This window comes from Chinchilla lanigera, unplaced genomic scaffold, assembly GCF_000276665.1.
Source record: "Chinchilla lanigera isolate Chin_1 unplaced genomic scaffold, ChiLan1.0 scaffold00055, whole genome shotgun sequence".
Classification (NCBI taxonomy): domain Eukaryota; kingdom Metazoa; phylum Chordata; class Mammalia; order Rodentia; family Chinchillidae; genus Chinchilla; species Chinchilla lanigera.
This window is the reverse complement of record NW_004955456.1, coordinates 5,331,208-5,350,344: the sequence shown is the minus strand read 5'-3', so window position 1 is coordinate 5,350,344 and position 19,137 is coordinate 5,331,208. Positions and strand designations below refer to the sequence as shown.

General features: G+C 50.0%; 1 protein-coding gene across 1 annotated transcript in view; it reads left to right on the top strand.

Moving 5' to 3' along the window:
• Nucleotides 1-9,085: 9,085 nt before the first annotated feature.
• The window catches only part of Abca13 (ATP-binding cassette, sub-family A (ABC1), member 13), a 363,756-nt gene continuing 353,704 nt past the window's right edge, over nucleotides 9,086-19,137 (top strand). Inside the window, exon 1 of the mRNA XM_013520510.1 lies at nucleotides 9,086-9,171. Coding sequence (XP_013375964.1) covers nucleotides 9,103-9,171 — 69 coding nt within the window. The 5' untranslated portion in view covers nucleotides 9,086-9,102. The remainder of the gene's footprint in view (nucleotides 9,172-19,137) is intronic.

Below are 19,137 nucleotides of genomic sequence, written 5' to 3'. Positions count from 1 at the left end.
GCTGTAGAATTAGAAAATCTGTGGGTGGGACCCAGGAAGCTATGACTTTCCCCGCCCCCCCATACATTCGCATATTTAGGAACAACTTCTCAACCAGGGACAATCCATGTAGCCTTCTGCTGATGAAGATTCCCGTCTGTCAGGGCGGGTGTGGTGTGAACAGGGTGTGGTCCCGCCGTAATACAGGAGGCACAGCTTTGCCCCCAGCATGGCAGTGGTGATTAGGCTGTCGGGAGCCATGCACGCTTTTAATCGCCAGGTCTCCTGGGAGCTGAGCTCTCCTCTTGGGACAGGGTCGGCCGAGGGAATGTGGGCTGTGACAGTGAGCTGGTGCCCAGCCCATGTGTGTCTGCTTCCCCTCATGACAGGACACAGCAGGAGGAGCCAGGAAGAGGCTGGCGGCCTCAGCCTTCCTGAGTCAAAATAAACCTCTTCTTTACAACTTCCTCAGCCTCAGTTTTTTTTTTTTTACAGTAATTGATTCTCATGAAGAAGTACTCCCCTCAAATCATGGGTTCGGGGAAGGTGTCTCAGTGAACGGGGACGCAGGCCCTGCCGCTGGGGTCCCTGCTCTGCCTTCCTCTGTGGGTCTCCTTCTTGTGAGCCGTACACGGCTGTGGCTGCCGGAGACCTTGCAGTGCCAGTGCCTTGACACAGTCAGGACGGGCAGCGGGTATCTGCAAAGCAAAGACCGCATAGGATGGGTGTGCAGCTTCTCTCTACTCTCTATGTTAATCACAGCTTTCCAGATACTTACTGTGCTATTCATAAAGGATGGTTGGGGACCTGAAGGATCAGAACTGAAAGTAGTTAAAGAATCAGAGCCCAGGATGAAAGGCACCCCTCCAAGGTTGAAAGGAAAAGTAAAAGCCACCACAGAGATTTCTGTCAGCCCCCTACCTCCTGTGTGGCAATGTTCACCCACCAGAACGGGAGGGAAGCACTGCACAGACCTCAGAAAGCATTAGGTGAATGCCCCGTGTGTTCTGGACTGGCTCTAGATGGAGATATTGTAAATGTGGGTCCTGTTGTCCAGCAGACAAGTGAACAGTTCTGTGAAATATTATACCTAATCGAGAACACCTAGTGATCGATCTTTTTGCTTCCTTTTATGTGCTTTAAAAAATTTGATTTCCTGCTAGGGTTGCAGCCAGATGGTCGGTTAACCATGTCTGAACCTATAACTAAAATAGAAACCTCACTGTATCTAAGAGTTTCATATGTAACTGCAAAAGTATACAATAAACCAAAAAGCATTTCTCTGTGTCAGAGGAGCCTTGCTCCCCTGGCCCACCAGAAGGACCTCGGCTGTCTGTGTTGTTTGTCTCCTCACCTGCATCGTTCCCTCCTGCAGGGATCTCCTGGACCTGCTGTGGCCGGACTGCATGTGGCAGCAGTGTTGGGTCCAGACAAGTTATCTCACCAGTGTTGTCAAGAGCCAGAGAAACTTCCGGTGAGGCCAGGTGAAGACCTTTTCCCAGATTCTTCAGGTGTGGCAGAGGTGGCAGTGCAACACCGCAGCGGAGAGTTATGCGTGGTCTCAGGGAGATGTGGGGGACAGCTGGATGTTCTCTCTACCTCTGAGAAGGACATGCAAGTCAGAGGAGAGAGGGCTTCTGCAGTCGGGAGGAGAAGACAGAGCAAAAAGGGGCCCCACAGGCCAGGGGGCCACATTCAAATGCACATCTTCAGCGGGAGACGCCGCAGTGTTGGGGATGTTTGGGATGGTCCAGCCTCGGGCCTGGCGGTGAGGGAAGAGATCAGGTCAGGGTGCACACTGCGGAGCCACTAGTGCAGAAGTAGTATCTAAAGCCATGAATGTGGCTGAGGTGTGGGTGCAACTACAGATGAGAACCGGTGAAGACTGAGAAGGACAGACCGGGGAGGTGGGGGAGAAGGAGGAGACACAGAGAGGACGGAATAAGACACCTTAGGGGGAGCCTTGCTTGGCCTGACCTTTGGACTGGGAGAGACCGGGGTTGCACAGGGATGTCAGCAGAGCGCTAGAGACCGAAGGCTGGCTGCACTGCATCTAAGACAGACAGTGCTGCGGACAGAGGGAACACGGGTAACTATCTTGAAGAATTGTGATACTGACAAAGGTGTGGGGCAGTGACTGGAGGAGCCTATTCTCCCTGGCTGGCAGTGACCCCAGGGTGTTAGTGTGTGCGTGGGAGTGATTCACGAAGGAGTGCAAGGCTGACCGTCCTGCAGAAGGCGAGAGAAGCAGCCAAGGCACAAGCGGGGAGTCAGGAGTCTCCCGAGCATCTGAGGAAGGAGAGGTGGGCTGGTCCACTGGGCAGAGGGACTGGGTAAAATCCCCGACCTCTCTTTCCTCATTGAAATGCTAAGCCCCAATTTTACACCCAGGCAGTGAAGTGTAGAACACTCACTCAGTTCTGTAGTTTGGTGAGACTGGTGGGGCGTGTGTTTAAACATATTTTGAAAATTGCAAGACTTTGCATGAATGGTGGTTGTTTTGGACCTTGGTGGGGTTGTGCTCTCTCTGTGACATCCTGAGGTTCTCAGGATTCTGGAAGGAGGGATTGGGGTCCTCAGTCCCTCCCTGCTCTTGTCGACCATACCTTGTCCAGGACACATGGTCTCCCTTGGCCCTGGTATCGGGAGGAAGGGGACTTCTGCCAGGTCCTATGCCTCATGGGAGGTTTAGGTTTAGCTTTGCGGTCCTTCCACCCCTAGCTTCCAACTTAGGTTAAGACACCCTGACATTGGAGTAACCCTACATTACATTTCCTATTTTCACCTGAAGAAATATAGTTTGACTCAAATGATAGGTATGAGAACATAATTTAGACTTCAGATTGTCAGCCAGACATGGTGGTGTATGCTTGTAAGCCCAGCACTTGGGAAGCTGAGGCAGGAGGATCTCCACAAGTTTGAGGCCAGCCTGGGCTATATAGTGAGCTCAAGACCACTTGAATTACATGGCAAGACCTTCCCTAACAAAACAAACAAACAAAAACCCCCAAAACAAAGACTTCAGATTGTTCAAAGTGAATTAAAAAGATAATTCTATTCAGTGCCCTTGAATCCTGGTCATAGGCAACTTTCCTCTCAATATTGTTAAAGATTTTTGAGAATTTCTTTTTAATTTTCTTAGCTTGGAGGACACCAGATAGCGTTAGATGATGAAAGCCTTTTGTTCTGATCAATTTATTGTCTTTTGAACAAATATTCTTTAGACATAATTTTGAATTATATTTTTTTATTAACACAAGAAGAGAAACTAATTCAGATTCATGAGAAATTATTGAAATTAACAAGATAGAATTTCAATATCAGAGAAGAGTAAGTTATTTAAATTACCTGGGAGGTTATTAGTCTTTAAGATTTGTAAGTTGCAATTAAATAAGAAGCACTTGGGCCATGGAAGTTACCTAAACCGTGAAACTTATAATTGATTATTGCACCCGATTTTAACAGTTTTTTAACACAGAGACAAAGAGGCAATTTTACCAGAGAATCCTGAATCATTTACATTATAACTTTTAAACTGCATTTCCATAACCTTTCAAAGGAATCAGCCAAGTGTGTGTGATAATCTCCTACATTCACGGTTTCTCAGGTTCATCTGATGGTTTGGTTGGCTTTTAGGAACTACAAGGTTCTGACTGAAGCAATTTATGTTTGAAACTTATCCCACCCCAGCAGCTCCAGACGTGTACGTGTGTCTGGGAATGAGAGGAAGTCGGTTTTCTGCCCCCAAAGGCCCTTTGTTCTTTCTTCTTTTCTGCCCTGGGTTCAGCCCTCTTCCTTCCTTTCCTCCCGTGTGTGTCCAGCTTCATATCTTCTTGCCTCATTCACCTCGCTCAGGAGTCAAGCATTCAAGGAGCCAAGAGCCCTGGCTGTGGAGTAAAAAGAGGGAAGCGGAGAGTGGACCCTGGAAGAAGCAAGTCCTCGTCCCAGCCATAAAGCCCAATATGGTTCCCAAGGACACTGGTATGAGACATCCATGACCAGGCACCAGGAGATCTGGAATTCACACTCACAATGGCAGGTGCATGGGAAACACAGAGGAAACAGGGTATTCAGCTTGAGAGACCACCTCCAGTAAACCCCATTCTCAGGATCCTTTCATAAAAAGACTTTTTTTTTTCCTTTTGGCCAACTGCATGGTTTTCTCACTGTCTTCCGGAGTCAAAGCAATTCCCGGTGCAGGTCAGATGCAAATGTCAGGCTTAAATTTCACAGCCTGCCTCATCCTCAGGCTTTCAACTAGAAATGTAGGTTCCTGGGTCACTCTTCTCAATGCTGTGTATTAACTAGAACACTCAGGTGGCCAAAGTGAAATCCCGCAGAAATCTGATTTTTTTCACAATTCTGGAGACCGAAGCTAGAGATCAAGGTGACATAGAGGCTGGTTTCTGATGGAGCAGCTCTTGCTGGAGTGGAGAAGACCACCTTCTCGCTGTGTCCTTGCCTGGATTTCCCTCCAGGCATGCACACTCTCAGTGTCTTGCTCTTCTGTTGAGGACATGGCCTTACTAGATTAGGGGTCCTCTCTGAGGACCTCATTTGACTTTCATTCAAGTCCAGGCCCGGGGGTGTTAGGATTTTGGAGGAATCAATTTCAGCCTGTAATACCCTCCTTTTCTTGGTACTCCTTGTGCTACGGGTATCGTAGCACGTTTCCCATTTCTTAGTCACTGTTGACCCAGAAAACCTTTGCTTTGTGCATCATAGTGGAGAGGCTGAGGAGTCTGATCTCATGGTTTTCTTCTCTGGTTGTTGGTGACTGACTCTGGACTTTTAATATTCTGCTCTGTGCATACCGTAGCAGTCGTGGAGCTACTGGTCACCCCAGGCAGGTGGACGAAAGTATTCCTGTACCATCAGTTGTGTGTGGGCATTGATTATCATCCTCTCCAGAGGCCAGCTTCTTGGAAAGTTCATCTCGGGCCTGTGAGGCTCTGGAAGTGGGCAGCTTTGGGAGAAACCAGGGATGTATTTGGTGCTTTTTCTTATTTCATCCATGGTACATGCTTCACAGAGGTACTGACTGGGACAGCTAGCCATGGGTAGTAGGTCATTGCTATGACTGGTGTCTAGATGTCTTCCCAAAGCCTCATACACAGTCAGGTGGGGCTTTCTAGGAGGTGGCTGGATCTCAGGTGTGTGCACTTGGATTAGGGTGTGTGATCACTCAATTAGTCCACTCATTGTCTTAGCATAGTTCTGGGTGTGGATAATGTATAGCCTGGATAGAATATAAGGGGAAAAGAAGGAAGGCAGGCTCACTGCTTGCTGTCTCCTGCCTATCCTGCCATGGACTGCTTCTCCTCTGTGATGCCCCTCTGCTGTGCCACTGTGCCTTGGAGCCAGCTGACCATGGGGTGAAACCTCTATAAACCGTGAGTCACAATAAATCTTTCTTCCTTTAAATTATGGGTGTTGGTCATTTTGTCCCAGCAATGAGAAAAGTAACTAAGACAGCACTGGATACCCATAAGTTGGACCTGGATTCCTGCCTGACTGATTCCAGGGCCCGATGCTGGCTCTGCTTGGAAATTCATCCCCTGCTAGGTGCCCCAACCCTGTATCTTCACTGTCTCACCAGCCTTGGCCTTTCCTCCTTTTATCCTGTTGATATCACTGCTCAGTACTTTGTACCTTGTTCCATTTCCCACCATGTGTTGTGGGTCCTTATTTCCCACAGAAATAAGAGTTCTCCATTCCAGTCCTCTCTCTTCTCCCTTCACCCCCTAGGGCTCCACCTCCACATCCAAAATTCAGGACCCTAAGTTGTGGCAAATCTGTCAACCTTGAGCATTTTGGCAGTGTTTGTGTGCATAACAAATGTCTTTTTCTTCTACCTCTTACCACCTTGTCATGTAACAGGATGTAATTACATTCTAGTGTGTAAGTATTGTTAAGTTTACATCAGGATAGTCAAACTATAGGACTATCAAGGGAAAGAAGGAACGTCACTCGAATAGACTCCCCCTCCTCCTCTGGGGAAGGGGCTAGTGTGCTTATGGTTGTCAATCAGAGAGTTGTACCATCTCAGGTAGAACTATGACTTTGTGATTGTTTTTATTGGGAGATGAAGCCTGGCGTAAGGGATCTATAGGGTACCACACTGACAGAAGAGGACTCCGGTTGGTCCGTGAGACATTGTCTCAGTTGCTTTCTTTACTGCTGGAAAAAAATACTTATCATCCAAAAGTTGAAGGAGGAAAAGCTTATTTTGGCTCACGTTTCAGTTCATGGTTGCCCAGATGCAAGGCAAGAGGGCATGGCAGAAGGCACAGTGAAGCAGAAGTGACTCACATCACAGTGTCCTAGAAGCAGACAGAAAGCAAGGAGGGCCGGAGAGAGACCAACCCTTCCAGGTCACACCCCAAAGGACCCGCCTCTTCCTGTCACACCCCACCTCCTAACAGCCAATCAGCTGTAAGCTCCCATAATCCCATAGTTGTCCAGAAACCCCACCCATGAGTGCATGGGGCTCTTGGAGGAAATCTGTATAAACCCTGACAGATACCCAGATACTTGCTGAGACGTTATCCTGGCAGTTTCTGTGAGGTATTGTTAATGAGATTACCATGGAAGGAGGAAGACAGGCGAGATGGCCTTCCTGAAGGGGCTGGGCCTCATCCAGTCAGTCAAAGGCCCCAATAGATCAAACTAGTGGACCCTCCTCTGCATAGCAGAGAATTCCTCTGCCTGATGGTCTTCATGCTGGGAGAGAGCTTTTTCTCTGACTTCTGACTTGAGCAGAAGAATTAGCTCCCCTGTGTCCTGAGCCTGCTGCCTCTTAGAAGCTGAGCCACCAGCTGTCTTGTCTCTTAACTTTTGGATGCACCTGTAGGCTTTGGGACCCGCCCACATGCCTAGCTGAGTGAGCCAGTTCCTTACAGTCAGTCAGTCACTCGTCACTCAACCAGGCAGCCAACCAGTCATGCAGCCAACCAGTCATTCAGCCAGTCATTCAGCCAGTCAGTCAGTCAGGCAGGCAGGCAGCCAACCAGTCAATTAGTCAGTCAGTCAGTCAGTCAGTCAGTCATTCAGCCAGCCAGCCAGCTAGTCAGTCATTCAGCCAGTCAGTCAGCCAGTCAGTCAGCCAGCCAGTCAGCCAGCCAGCCAGTCAGCCAGCCAGCCAGTCAGCCAGCCAGCCAGCCAGTCAGCCAGTCAGCCAGTCATTCAGTCAGTCAGTCAGCCAGTCTGCCAGTCAGTCAGTCAGCCAGCCAGCCAGCCAGTCAGCCAGTCAACCAGTCAGTCAGTCAGTCAGTCAGCCAGTCTGCCAGTCAGTCAGTCAGCCAGCCAGCCAGCCAGTCAGCCAGCCAGCCAGCCAGTCAGCCAGTCAGCCAGCCAGTCAGCCAGTCAGCCAGTCAACCAGTCTGCCAGTCAGTCAGTCAGCCAGCCAGCCAGCCAGTCAGCCAGTCAACCAGTCAGTCAGTCAGTCAGTCAGTCATTCAGCCAGCCAGTCAGCCAGTCATTCAGTCCGTCAGTCAGTCAGTCAGTCAGTCAGTCATTCAGCCAGCCAGCCAGTCAGTCATTCAGCCGGTCAGCCAGTCAGTCAGTCAGCCAGTCAGCCAGCCAGCCAGCCAGCCAGTCAGCCAGCCAGTCAGCGAGCCAGCCAGTCAGCCAGTCAGCCAGCCAGTCAGCCAGTCAGCCAGTCAACCAGTCTGCCAGTCAGTCAGTCAGCCAGCCAGCCAGCCAGTCAGCCAGTCAAACAGTCAGTCAATCAGCCAGTCAATCATCAACCAGTCAGCAAGTCAGTCATTCAGCCAGTCAGCCAGTCAGCCAGTCAGTCAGCCAGTTAGCCTGTCAGTCAGTCAGTCAACCAGTCAGCCAACCAGTCAGCCAGTCAGTCAGTCAACCTGCCAGCCAGTCAGCCAGTCAGTCAGCCAGTCAGCCAGTCAGTCAGTCAGTCACCAATGGTTTTTGTTTCTCAAGAACCCCAGCGACATTGCTCTGTGCAAGCAAGGAATGAGATGAAATGCATGCCCCTGGTGCTGCTTCAGCGTCGCAGTGGAAAACGGGACTGTCTCGTGCTTTTCCTTGTACAGAATTTTTAAAAAAACCATCAGAATTACCTGTGGTGTTTGAAGTGTTTCCAGCAAAGAGAACCGTGGCTGAAGTACTTAGACGGTCCTGTGAGGAGGTAGAGGCTGAGGAGAGACCCCCACGGGCTCACCCAAACCCACGGTGTGCACTGAGCACGTCACTCTGGTGCTGCCAGTGATGCACACATGGTAACGTAAAGGGACCTCGATGTCCTGTTAAGGCAGAAATTTAAGGATCCTCGAGGCAAGTCCTTTGCCGGAGCCTGTGACCCCGCTTCCTGTTACGAAAGCCGTGTCTTGAGCGCTTACAGCTTGTGAAAATTGCTTTAGGAAATGGAAGCCCACACGGTCGGGTTGCCCGACGTCCTTCTGACCACAGCAGGGGCCACAGGAACTCGGGAGGGCCTGGTGTCAGGGACGATGGAGCAACCAGCCCCTGGCTAAATGTGCCGTGCCCCATCAGTGTGCGGGTGTGTAGAGGTCGCAGGGGCTCAGAGGCGACCCCTAGCTGAGTCCAGCCTTGTGGGGAGTGCGTGGGCGTGTACGTGGAGCGTGCTGGGGCAACTGATGCACCCCGAGCCACCCACCCTGCAGTCTCCCCCGGCCCAGAGCGCCCGTCCTTCCTTTTCAGCCTCTGCCATGCGAGCACCAAAATGAACTATTTTGGTAAGTTAGTGTGACAGGTCAGGTGTCAGGAACGGAGTAGAATAATAACATCCGATTAACATCAGTAGGGGGTTGTGGGAAACACGGGCCTTCCACCTGTGGGGCACTTCCATTGTGTGGGATCCGGGCAAGCGTGGGCCCCTCTGTGCTCATGCCCAGGAAGGGCCCGAAGGCAGCCCGTGGGGGGCCAGCCCTCCCCATGCCTGAGCAGCTCCTGCAAAGCTAAGACTCCTCAGCTGCTGAGAGCACGAGGGAATCTGATGCCTGCTTTCCTGTCCCCAGTAATCTCCCTTGCATCACACGCTCTAGTGGGATTGACTAACCGGCGACAGGCCTCTTGTGCGCCGGGCAGATATAAGTGGCACTCACAGGCGGACTTCCTGGCCAAGAGCAGGGAGCAGCGGGCATGGGGCACATTGGGTGCCAATTCCGAGCCCTGGTCTGGAAGAACGGACTTTGCCGCCTGCGGCACCCGGTGAGTGCTGGCCCGGGCTCCCAGGGTTTGGGGTCTGCAGTGAGACGGGTCTGTGCACGGCTGGCTGTATCTGCCCCACCGGCGGGCACTGTGTCCTCACTGTGGGGTCTCGGGAAGGCTGATGTGCACATCAGAACCTGCCCCGAGGGCGCAGAGAGGATCCCTCATGACCAGAGCAGTGCTTCTCACAGAAAAGCCCTATTTAGAAACACTTCAGAAATATAGCAAGTGGAATTTGAGCGCTCAGTGGTGTTTTGGGTGTTAGTCGGAAAACCTGAATTGTGGATGGTCTTAGTTAAGGGAAAAGGCATCCAACGTGTTTGATGTGTAAACAGAACCCTATAGGGCTGATCTCAAAGTGTGCAAACACACCTACTCAGTGCTATCTTTTGATGTCACAGTGTTAGGGTGAAGTGATGTGTTTTGAACTTTATTCCAATGACATCAGCAAAGCTTTTCTAAGTAGACTGGAACTGCCAAGCCTAAGTTGTGGGAACTCTTATGAAACCCTGTACGTGTATGTCTCTGTGAAGCGGAACCCAGTTTACTACTATAATGAATTGCCCTTTATTCCTGACGCCACCAAATAAACATTAACCTTGCAAACTTAGCTTTCAGCTGTTAGATTTATGCAGACCTATATTATTTCCGACTTTAAGGTCCACATTTAACCTAAGAGGTTGATTTTCTGCTGGCAAATTCTCCTGTTTGAAGAAATCCAGTGATTAAGGTTGAATTTCACTTTTCTGACTTCATAGCCGGAATATTCTTCATTAAAGGAAAGAGAATGGTGAAGGAGGTTTTTTCCTTCCCTTTGTGCTATCAGGATCAAAATAATTTGCATTGGAAATTTGACTGTGCAAACGTTTTTAGACTAGGAGCGAGAAACTGGGCGTCATGCTCTTGATGGTTGTTAGCACACTGGTGTCTGCCTAGGTGGATTTCCGTCCGTGACAGAGTGCTTTGCTCACACCTAAGTTTGTTTTGGGGACCTATGCCACTTTTCCCAACAGAGAGTGTTCCAGGGGACACTGGTTTCCCAGGCACTGTTCTTTCTCTTTCACATCTGCAAACCTGTAGCTCCAGTAGCGCAGAGGTATCTGGACTCCATCCTTCTGATCGGACACCCAAGTTGTGTAAAATTTCACAGTTACCATTACTGTAAGGAAACATTCTCTCCAGAATTATTTTGTCCACCGATTTATTTGATAAATGTTTGTTTTAATTGCTGACTTCCTAACTCCATCCTTCTTTGTGTTAGTTTTCTTTTCGGCATTTTTTTTCACAACACACCGCAGAGTTGCTTCTCTGTTAATGGCCTCTGGTTCCCGAATCCAGCACATAAGATCCAGCGGAGCCAGGGCTTCTTCCTGGTATCCCCAGCAGTCAGAACTGGCACGCAGCGGGTGTTTCATAAATATTCGCTGAAAGAGTAAAGGAGAAATTCAGTACATATTTATCGTATTTATTGCCTCTCCACTGGGTGAATAAGACAAATGTATGTCCTGTCCAACAGAAGCTACAGTGAGTTCTGAGAAACTCAACCAAATATACTATTGAATATTTAAGGAACCCATTTCTAGGGATATAGCCTACAAATATCCCCGCACAAATGGGAAGTGGTACTGGTACTAGGTCACTCATTACATCGCTGCTTCCAATAGTAATGTGGCAGAAACAACGCAAGTGGTTTGTGCGTAGAATCCAGAGCTTCCTGTCTGCATTTGTATTCCAGTTTGGCCACAGAGGAGGTGGCTTATTCAGGCAAATTTTGTGGGCTCCTTTTCCTCCCTGTGAGATGAGATTATGAGCAGGGATTGAATGGTTGGTACATGTAATGTGCTGCAGTGGTGGCCAGCATGAGTTGGAGCTGTCTTATCAGGCTAGAGTGCTGGGCAGGGTAGAAATGGGTCTCAGACATCTAGGACACAGACTTGCGCTGTGAGGGAGAGAGAGAGAAAGAGAGAGAGAGGGAGACGTACTGGAGGCACAAGGGCAGCCCTGGGTCTCTGCCTTGCACGCCTCAGTTAAAACAGAACCCCGGCGGGTTTGGGATGCGAAGACATTTCCATCTCCTAATCAATTGCAGCAGAAATATTGAGGCCAGGGCCCTCCGGTGAACGTCTTTAAGCTGGCCTACTTTTTCTAGCTCTGCTCCCCTCTGATGAACTATAAATTCTTTGCTTTTCCATTATGGAAATGGGGGATTGGCGTAAACAGAGCAACCAATCTGAGTGAATGAACAGCCTCAAATAAATATTTCTTTCCTGAACAGGCATCATTATTTGCCAGATGAAGGAAGCTTGTCTGCTGTGCATGTCTTTAAAACAAACCTTCATTTTACTATTCGATGGCTATAGTTCCTTTAAAAACATTTTATTAGGAAAATTTCAAATGCAAGAAAAAGAGCATGATGCATGCGTAACACTCATCTTTTCTCCTGGCTCCTAGGTGGTTAAAATTCTACTGTTTCTGAAAAAAAAAAAAAAAAACTTCGTGCAAATTAAAGCTTAGCTTAGTATGTATTTTAATTCTGCTCATTTGTTTCTTCTTGATTTCTATTTATTGTATAAGCAGCACCAGGAAACTTTTTTAAAAAAACATCTGAGGGGCTGGGGATTTAGCTCAGTGGCAAAAGCGCCTGCCTGGCAAGTGCAAGGTCGTTGAGTTCGGTTCCTGGTACCGGAGAAAAACCAAAAAAAAAAAAAAAAAAAAAAAAAAAAAAAAAACATCTGAAGTTCCACCGTGCGAACTCTTCTGCTTTTCTGTGGTCTTGTCATTAAGCACGCATACTACAATAATTTCACGTAATCAAAATCGGAGGGCATTTCTTCGTTTAACATGGAAGTTCAACACTTTAGCAGTTGCCATGTAGTCTTGTTACAGAGTAATTTATTGCACAGTGCTTCATCCGGTGGATTTATGTCATGTGCACACCCGTTTCCTTATGTTGGGCGTGAAGTTGCATCCCCACTTTTTCTAGTGTGAAGTACATCTTCTGGGTCGTTTCCCTTGAATGAGCTCCCTTGGGTGGGGCTCTGGGCCATGGTCAGGACGTGCAGATTTGGGGCTGGTGGACAGCAGTTGATGACGCCCTCAGGAGAGTTGCAGGGAAAATCCTGAGCCCCCTTATTGGTGCAGTTGCTGGAGCCTGGCTTTTCCATGTGGATTTATGAATTAATTTTTATATTCATTCTAACCAGAAGTCAATGAAATACTTCTGACTTCAGAGATGTAATAACAAGAAAATACAGTCCACCAAACAGCTGCTCTTTGGGTGTCTTCTACCGGGAGTTCTGTGGCCTTTGGGGCTCCCTTCTGTTCTGATTCTGACGGGAGGGCTGACCCATACTGTGGATGGCACTGTTCCCATAGGCTCCTCAAGTCATGCAGCGTGGACCTTTCTTGGGGGTCACTTTCCTTCCATCTCCTGTCTCCATTGAAATCTTATCTCTGCAATGGATTTTACCTCTGATGCCTACTAACTTCCCCATCCCATTCTCAGCAGTACATGACGCTGATCACCTACCCTGTTAACGAAAGCTACCGCAAGCCTTTGGGATTGGTGAATCTATGGAAACTTTGGCTGGTGCAGGGGAATGGGCCGAGGTGTGATACAGGGACATTGCTGTGGGTCAAATGCCCAAAGGCCCACCTGCAAAAGCCTTGTTTCCCAGGGCAGCTCTGAACGGGGGCTGTGAAAACTTTGAAGATGTTGGGCTGAGTGGGAGGTGTTAGTCATTGGGAGGGTGGCCTTGAGTGGGGGAAGGGGACTCTCGTCCTCCCTGGCTCGCGATCAGGTCAGTAGTTTCGCTCCAGTGTGTGCTCCACCATGATGAGCTGCTTCACCATAGAACCAAAGCCATGGGTTCCAGATCAGGGACTGGAACCGCTGCAACTGTAACTGAAATAATTTTTCTTTGCAAGTTGATTGTTTCGGATTTTTTTAAAAATAGTGACAGAAAGCTGACTCTGCCAATCATTGCCCTAAAAACGCATGGTTCACCTCCGATGATGACCTGGGAGGGGCTGGTGCAATAACAAAGCTGTACTGGAAATGTCTTCTGCCCTGCACTGCACACCACAGATCCTAGCAGTATGCATTGCGGGTTTCTCCCGTACATATAGCTCTGCCTTGCTAGTTCAAAAGGCCAGAGTGGGACAAGACATATGTTTTGCTAGAAATAAGTAAGAGCTATGGCACCTTGCTGTGGCTGCTCCATCTGGCCCGGCATGGAAGAGGTCCCTGTTGCTGTCCAGTCTCTGTGATAACAATTTCTCCATGCAACACATGGCCAAGTTCAAGTCCAGCTCTCCCACTAGAGACACCCTTGCCAGCCTGCTGCAATCAGGCTGAGCACCACGGTGTGTAGCCACTTCCCAGAAGCCTACCTCGGGGTTTCGTCCTTAAAAAAGTAATCTTGGAACTCACCATTTTTCTTCAGTGATTCAAGGAACAGATTCTCAACCTTGAGAAACCTTGGAGCTCCTGAGTATGTGTGTTTTCCTTGCTAACCAGAAGAATCTCAAAGTTCTTTGATATTTTCCTCTACCACTAAATTCCAATGCCAAAAGGCTAACTTGGTGTTGAGAAATAGCTTTCTTTCTCAAACAACGGGCTAGACACAATTTCTGCATATTTCTGAATTTTAAGAAATTATAGATAAGAAACCACAGAAGTACCATAGCCCATATTTCTTGTGGACATTGTCTTAAAGTTTTCCTGTCTGGTTTTTAGCATAGTTACAAGTGATAGCTCATCAGCTGTTTGCTGTCAGGTCTGCAAGAGGGTCTGCTAAAGGAAGCAAGAGGGCAGAGGTCAGGTGTACAATCTCTTTCTCAAAGTCAGGTTGGAAAAATATCTCGAATGACCTTGAAAGGGAGGAATTCCTGGAAGATGCTACAGTTGTGCTTATTTATTTATTTATTTATTTATTTTTGAGACAGGGTCTCGCTGTGTAGTTCAGGCTGGCCTTAAGTTCACTTTGTAGCCCAGGCTGGCCTCAAACTCATGGTGATCCTTCTGCCTCAGCCTCCAGAGTGCTGGGATTAAAGGTGTGTGCCACCACATTCTCCAGTTGTGCAGTTTTAAACATAGCAGAATAGCTTTATATCAGGAACTTCCACCCGACCTCCAAAGCTCCACTGTGAAAACATTGACTATGTTTCAGGCTGATTCTGGCTGGGTTTCTAAAGGAGGTGCAGACAGCGTGACCGCGCTGTGGGTTTTCGGCATAATAAAGCTCAGGGCCATTGGTACAGAACCTTGGAGCTGAAACCAGAGGCTGGGTTTGGTATGAGCGCTCACTCCTGTGGAATCCTACTCCGCCCTTGCTAAGAGTTTCCCACCAAGAGAATTACACTGCAGTGAGGGTTCTCACCTTGTCCTGCAGGGCAGTCGGTGGGAATCTCTGTGTGTGACTGGGTCTACTTGGGCTGCAGGGACAGAACTGCACAGACAGAGTGGCTTTTACACCGCAGTGCATCTTCTCAGGCCCAGGCTTGACGCCCAACATCCAGGTGTTATCTGGTCGGCTTCTCTGCTGGGTGGCATGTAGGTGGCTGTCTGAGCCCTGTGTCCATTCATAGTATTTTCCCTCCACATTGGTCTGTCGCATGGGACTAGGGCCTACTCCAGTGTGACCTCATCTGTTTTTTTTTTTTTTTTTGTACTGGGAATCAAACTCACAACCTCGTGCTTGCCAGGCAGGCGCTTGTGCTGCTGAGCTGTATCCCTGGGGTGTGATCTCATCTTAACTAGCTATCTGCAGCAACACTACTTCCAAATAAGGTTGTGTTCTGAGGTGCCGGGAACCTCGGCCGTTAGTGTGAATTTTGGGGGCAGCTCAGCCTGTGAGTGCAGACCTGGCCCCACCTGGGCACCATCAGTGTTTCCCAGCTGCAGCCTCAGGTGCCTTGGACTCAGGTGCCACCACCCCGCAGGGATGAATGTATCACGTCACCCACATAACTCGAAGGACAGACGTTCATTAGCTCAGGGCCTCCCCAGGAGCTGGCTTCGTATCTCTACTCAGCACTGACTGCCCTCTGCTCCTAGCTGGAGGCTGACCTGTGGCTTCTGGGCGCTTCTTCACAGGCTGCCTGAGGGGCCAGGGGCCCCCCAGCTACGGCTTCTGCTAAGCCCTGGCTGACAGCATGTCGAGGGTGACAGCCAGGACTCCCTTTAAGGCCAATGTCTGCTTTTCAGTTAAGTGCCTGTGGTTGTTTGGGCTCATTTCCTGGGCCTGGCCGGGGCCCCTGGGGTGTGCACATGTTGGCCGTAGCAACTGGCCTCTGGAACAACATCAGAGTGCCGGGACCCCAGGTGGCCTCGTGTGTCAGAGCCTCCCACAGCAGGGCCTGGGCCCTGTGACGTGGGTGCACACGGTGTGTTCCTGCTCAGATCCGTCTGGTGGCACATCCAGCCCACGCGCAGGGCGTGGGGAGAGACTGGGAGAGCTGCTGGCCATTCCTAGCAGAAGACACAGGCTTGGATGGGCCACCCGCTCTCCTTGATGCCCTAGTGCTGAACACATCACAAGGGAGCACAGTGCTCCCGTGGCTGGAGACCCCTGGGGCCCGGGGATGCCCCCCTCTGGCCCACTGGCCAACAGGAAGCCCAGGGCACTGCTAAGTGGTAAGCTGTGTCCAGCAGCTGGGCATGCCTGGCAGAGGAAGCCCCATATACGGGTGCTGCTGAGCAGGACTGGGGTGTGAGGTGCGGGGTCCTAGGGGCAGTGTGGGAGCCTCCATGTATTTCCCACGTTTCCAGCAGTTGCAGGAAGCCCCCCACTGAGGGTCCCTGGGCTGCCTGGGCTGCCCTGGCTCTGAGGACTCGCTCTGTCCTGGGCCCTGGAGAGGGCACTATCAGTCACCATAAGGCCACTCTAGGTCATTCCGGAGTGTCTCAGTTTCCCAGAACAGCGGTAAGCAGCGCAGTAATCTAATGACTGAGAAGCAAACAAGCTTTTGTGCCTTCAGAGCCCCCAGCTGGCATGTGCAGGGTTGTTTGGGCTTAGTTTGTTTTCTTCCTCCTCCTAATCGCGGTATCGGTGGTGCCGGTTCACTCTTGATTGATCTTAATTGGCTGCTAATCCCTCAGCGTTAGCTTTGATTTCCTCCTGGCCTCGCTCAGACAGCACAGCGATTATACAGCCCTCCAGACATGCACGCAGCCTTGCGGGGAGCTCCTGTGAAAGCGAGATCGCAGCCCCAGCTCTGTCCGGCTGTAAACACCCTGTGTTGTGTGCCCTAACCCGAGCGTAAGACTATCCTTTCTTGTAAAGATATAGGAAAATGGCCGTATTTCAAAAACAAGGTGTCTGATTTCTTATTCCCCAGTTTGATCATTTGCCAAGGGAAAAGGAAAAAAGAATCCGCAAGTTTCTGGACTGCTCTTTTGCTGCCGTTGTGAGCAGCGTCTCACGGTGGATGGACGCAGCTCAGAGGATCTCAGAAGACACTTCGCCTTCCCGTCTGCCCAGTGGGGTGGGCGCTTCTCCCAAGTCCATTAAAGAGTGGCCCGTGTGCCCTCATCACGGGGGGTGGCGTGCTTCCTGTAACTGCTGGAAGCACGGGGAAGGGACAGAGGGCTCCTCTCTCCCAGGAGACTTCTTCCCTTCCTCCTGCATGGGTCCCACAGGGGCGCCTGGGGTCCCTGTGGGAGGGTTGACTTTGACCCGTTCCGCATGTAAAAGCTCGGGGGCAGAGATGACCTCAGCTTGTTTCTGTGAGATTCCTAAATCACATGGGGCTCGAAGCTGTCAGGAGCCGGCCACACACAAGTGCACGTTCCCTCTGCCATGTGGGGACCCCGTGTGTGCTCCACCTTTGCACACCTTCTGCTCTGCCTGCCTCGTCTTCTTGGGCACATCTCCTCCCTGGCTGCCTGCGGTCACCAGAGGGCTCCCTGGACGGGTGCCACCTGTGGGGCCAGACTGCAGCTGTCCGCTGCTGAGAACTGGGCCCCACCGGGGCTGTGCAGCCTCCTGGGTCCTCTGACCACACCTCAGTGGGAGGTGCAGTTGCCCGGGAGTCCGTACCCCTGTGGACAATGACTGGGGCAAGAGGGCAGGAGCCAGGCGCTGTGCCTGTCCTAGCCTGATGGGGTCCCCGCTGAGTGTCAGCACCCAGGGGCTGCTCAGCCCCCCCCTGGGACAGCTGGGTGCTGTGCGCGCTCCCAGCCTGGCCCCCGCACTGTCCCCAGCCTGGCCGAGTGCTGTCCCATTGTCCTCTCTCTCCCAGGTGGTCATCACTGGGATTCTCATGCTGTGCAGTCTGCCCAGACCCTGCAGTGCTGAACTGCACACAGGTGGGAGGCTGAGCCCAGGCAGGGGCAGTGCAGGGCCTTTAGCTCATTCACGCCCCTTAGCTCCTCAAGCCCACACTCGCTCAGGGGGAATTCTGGGGTCGGAGTGTGCACTTTCACAGTGCGGAAACTGCTCACAGCTTCCAGGAAGATTCCTTAGCTTTGGTGACTCGTTCGCTCACCTCCTTAGAGTCCACGCAGGAAGAAAGTCTTCCTGACTCATCTTTCCGGCCAGTGCCAACGATTTTAGCTCAGTGCTTGACAGAGAAGTGCTGAATAAATTTCACTGAGTGGGTCTGAAAAGGAAAGCCAGTGTTTCAATGGGAATTAGAAAAAAAAGAGGAAGAAAAGAGAAAAAGACTTTGCCCACTTCTTTTTTCCCTCAGCTTCCAACTAACATAAGAGTTTGCGGAAGCTTTTCTTGGGGAAGAATTTTTGGGCTTTGTTGCAGAGACCTCCGGAAGCCCTGGTCCTGACCCCAGAGCGCACAGGCGGCGGCTCCCCTGTGACTGTGGTTGGAAGCTGGTGTTGACCGTGTCCCCGCGAGGACTCTGGCTTTGTTTAACCATGGTGTGAACAGTGGCAGTCTTTCCTGCAGCTCTTGATGACAAGGCCCTCAAAATCCTTCTGGGAAAGTCCCCCGTCCTGCTCATTGAGTGACCCAAAGAGACAAAAGAGTTTCACCCTGACTGCAAAGCCCTTTATTTCCAAGGTAGGGGCGAGCAACTAATTACATGCTTTGCTTCAGCTTCCTTGACATTCTCAACTTCTCACGGCGTTCTCCTCCTCTCAGCGAAGGGGATCTTGTGTCTGGCCACTCCCCGCAAGGGCCCCTCTTCCTTCTTCATTCACTTACGATCTTATTTTTTAGCCTGAAGCATTTCATTCCTCGTGATTTTCAGACGTAACCAAAACCACATGCTGCATGAGCCACTTGGGGGATTGAAAAATGGCTTTAAACTCTGCGGGGTGGATGGCTAGCTTGAGTGGGATGGAAAACTACTTACTTTTAATGCAGACCTGAGGCGCCGTCCAGGCACCCCACTGAATTAGTTCAGAGGCAGTGGGCAGATGATAGTGTGGCCACAGTTTCCAAGCATAAAGTGACACTTCCCACCGGTCGTTATGCGGATGGTAGAGCAGAGGAGCAAGGATTCAGAAACCTTCGGGATTATGCGAGAGATTGCCTGAGCCAGGGCCCCACCTCCCTCAGCTCTGCACCTAGAAGATCCTTTTCACAAGCACAGGGTGGAACTTCCTTCTCCGAAATATGTGGGACCAGCAGCGTTTCTGACCTTTTTCAGATTCTGGAATATTCCCACATACATAATGAGATACTCTGGGGAATTTTCATCCTGAAATTTTATCAGTTGTTCCTCTCTCTATTTTTGAGGTTATATTACTGAGTATACACCTGCATATGATTATTAGCTCTTTCTGGGTACCTATTCTTTTATCGTGACCCTCTCTATATCTAAAAATGTTCTTGATCATGTGCTTTGTCTGATGTCAGCATAGCTAATTTGTTTAATATCTAGTTGTATATGAAACCATTTGTATCATATATTTTAAATTGTAAATAGCACATTCCTCATTTTAAAAATTACCTTTCAAAATCCTTCTCTTTTGTTTTTTTCTTTGTTTTTTTTTTTTTTTTT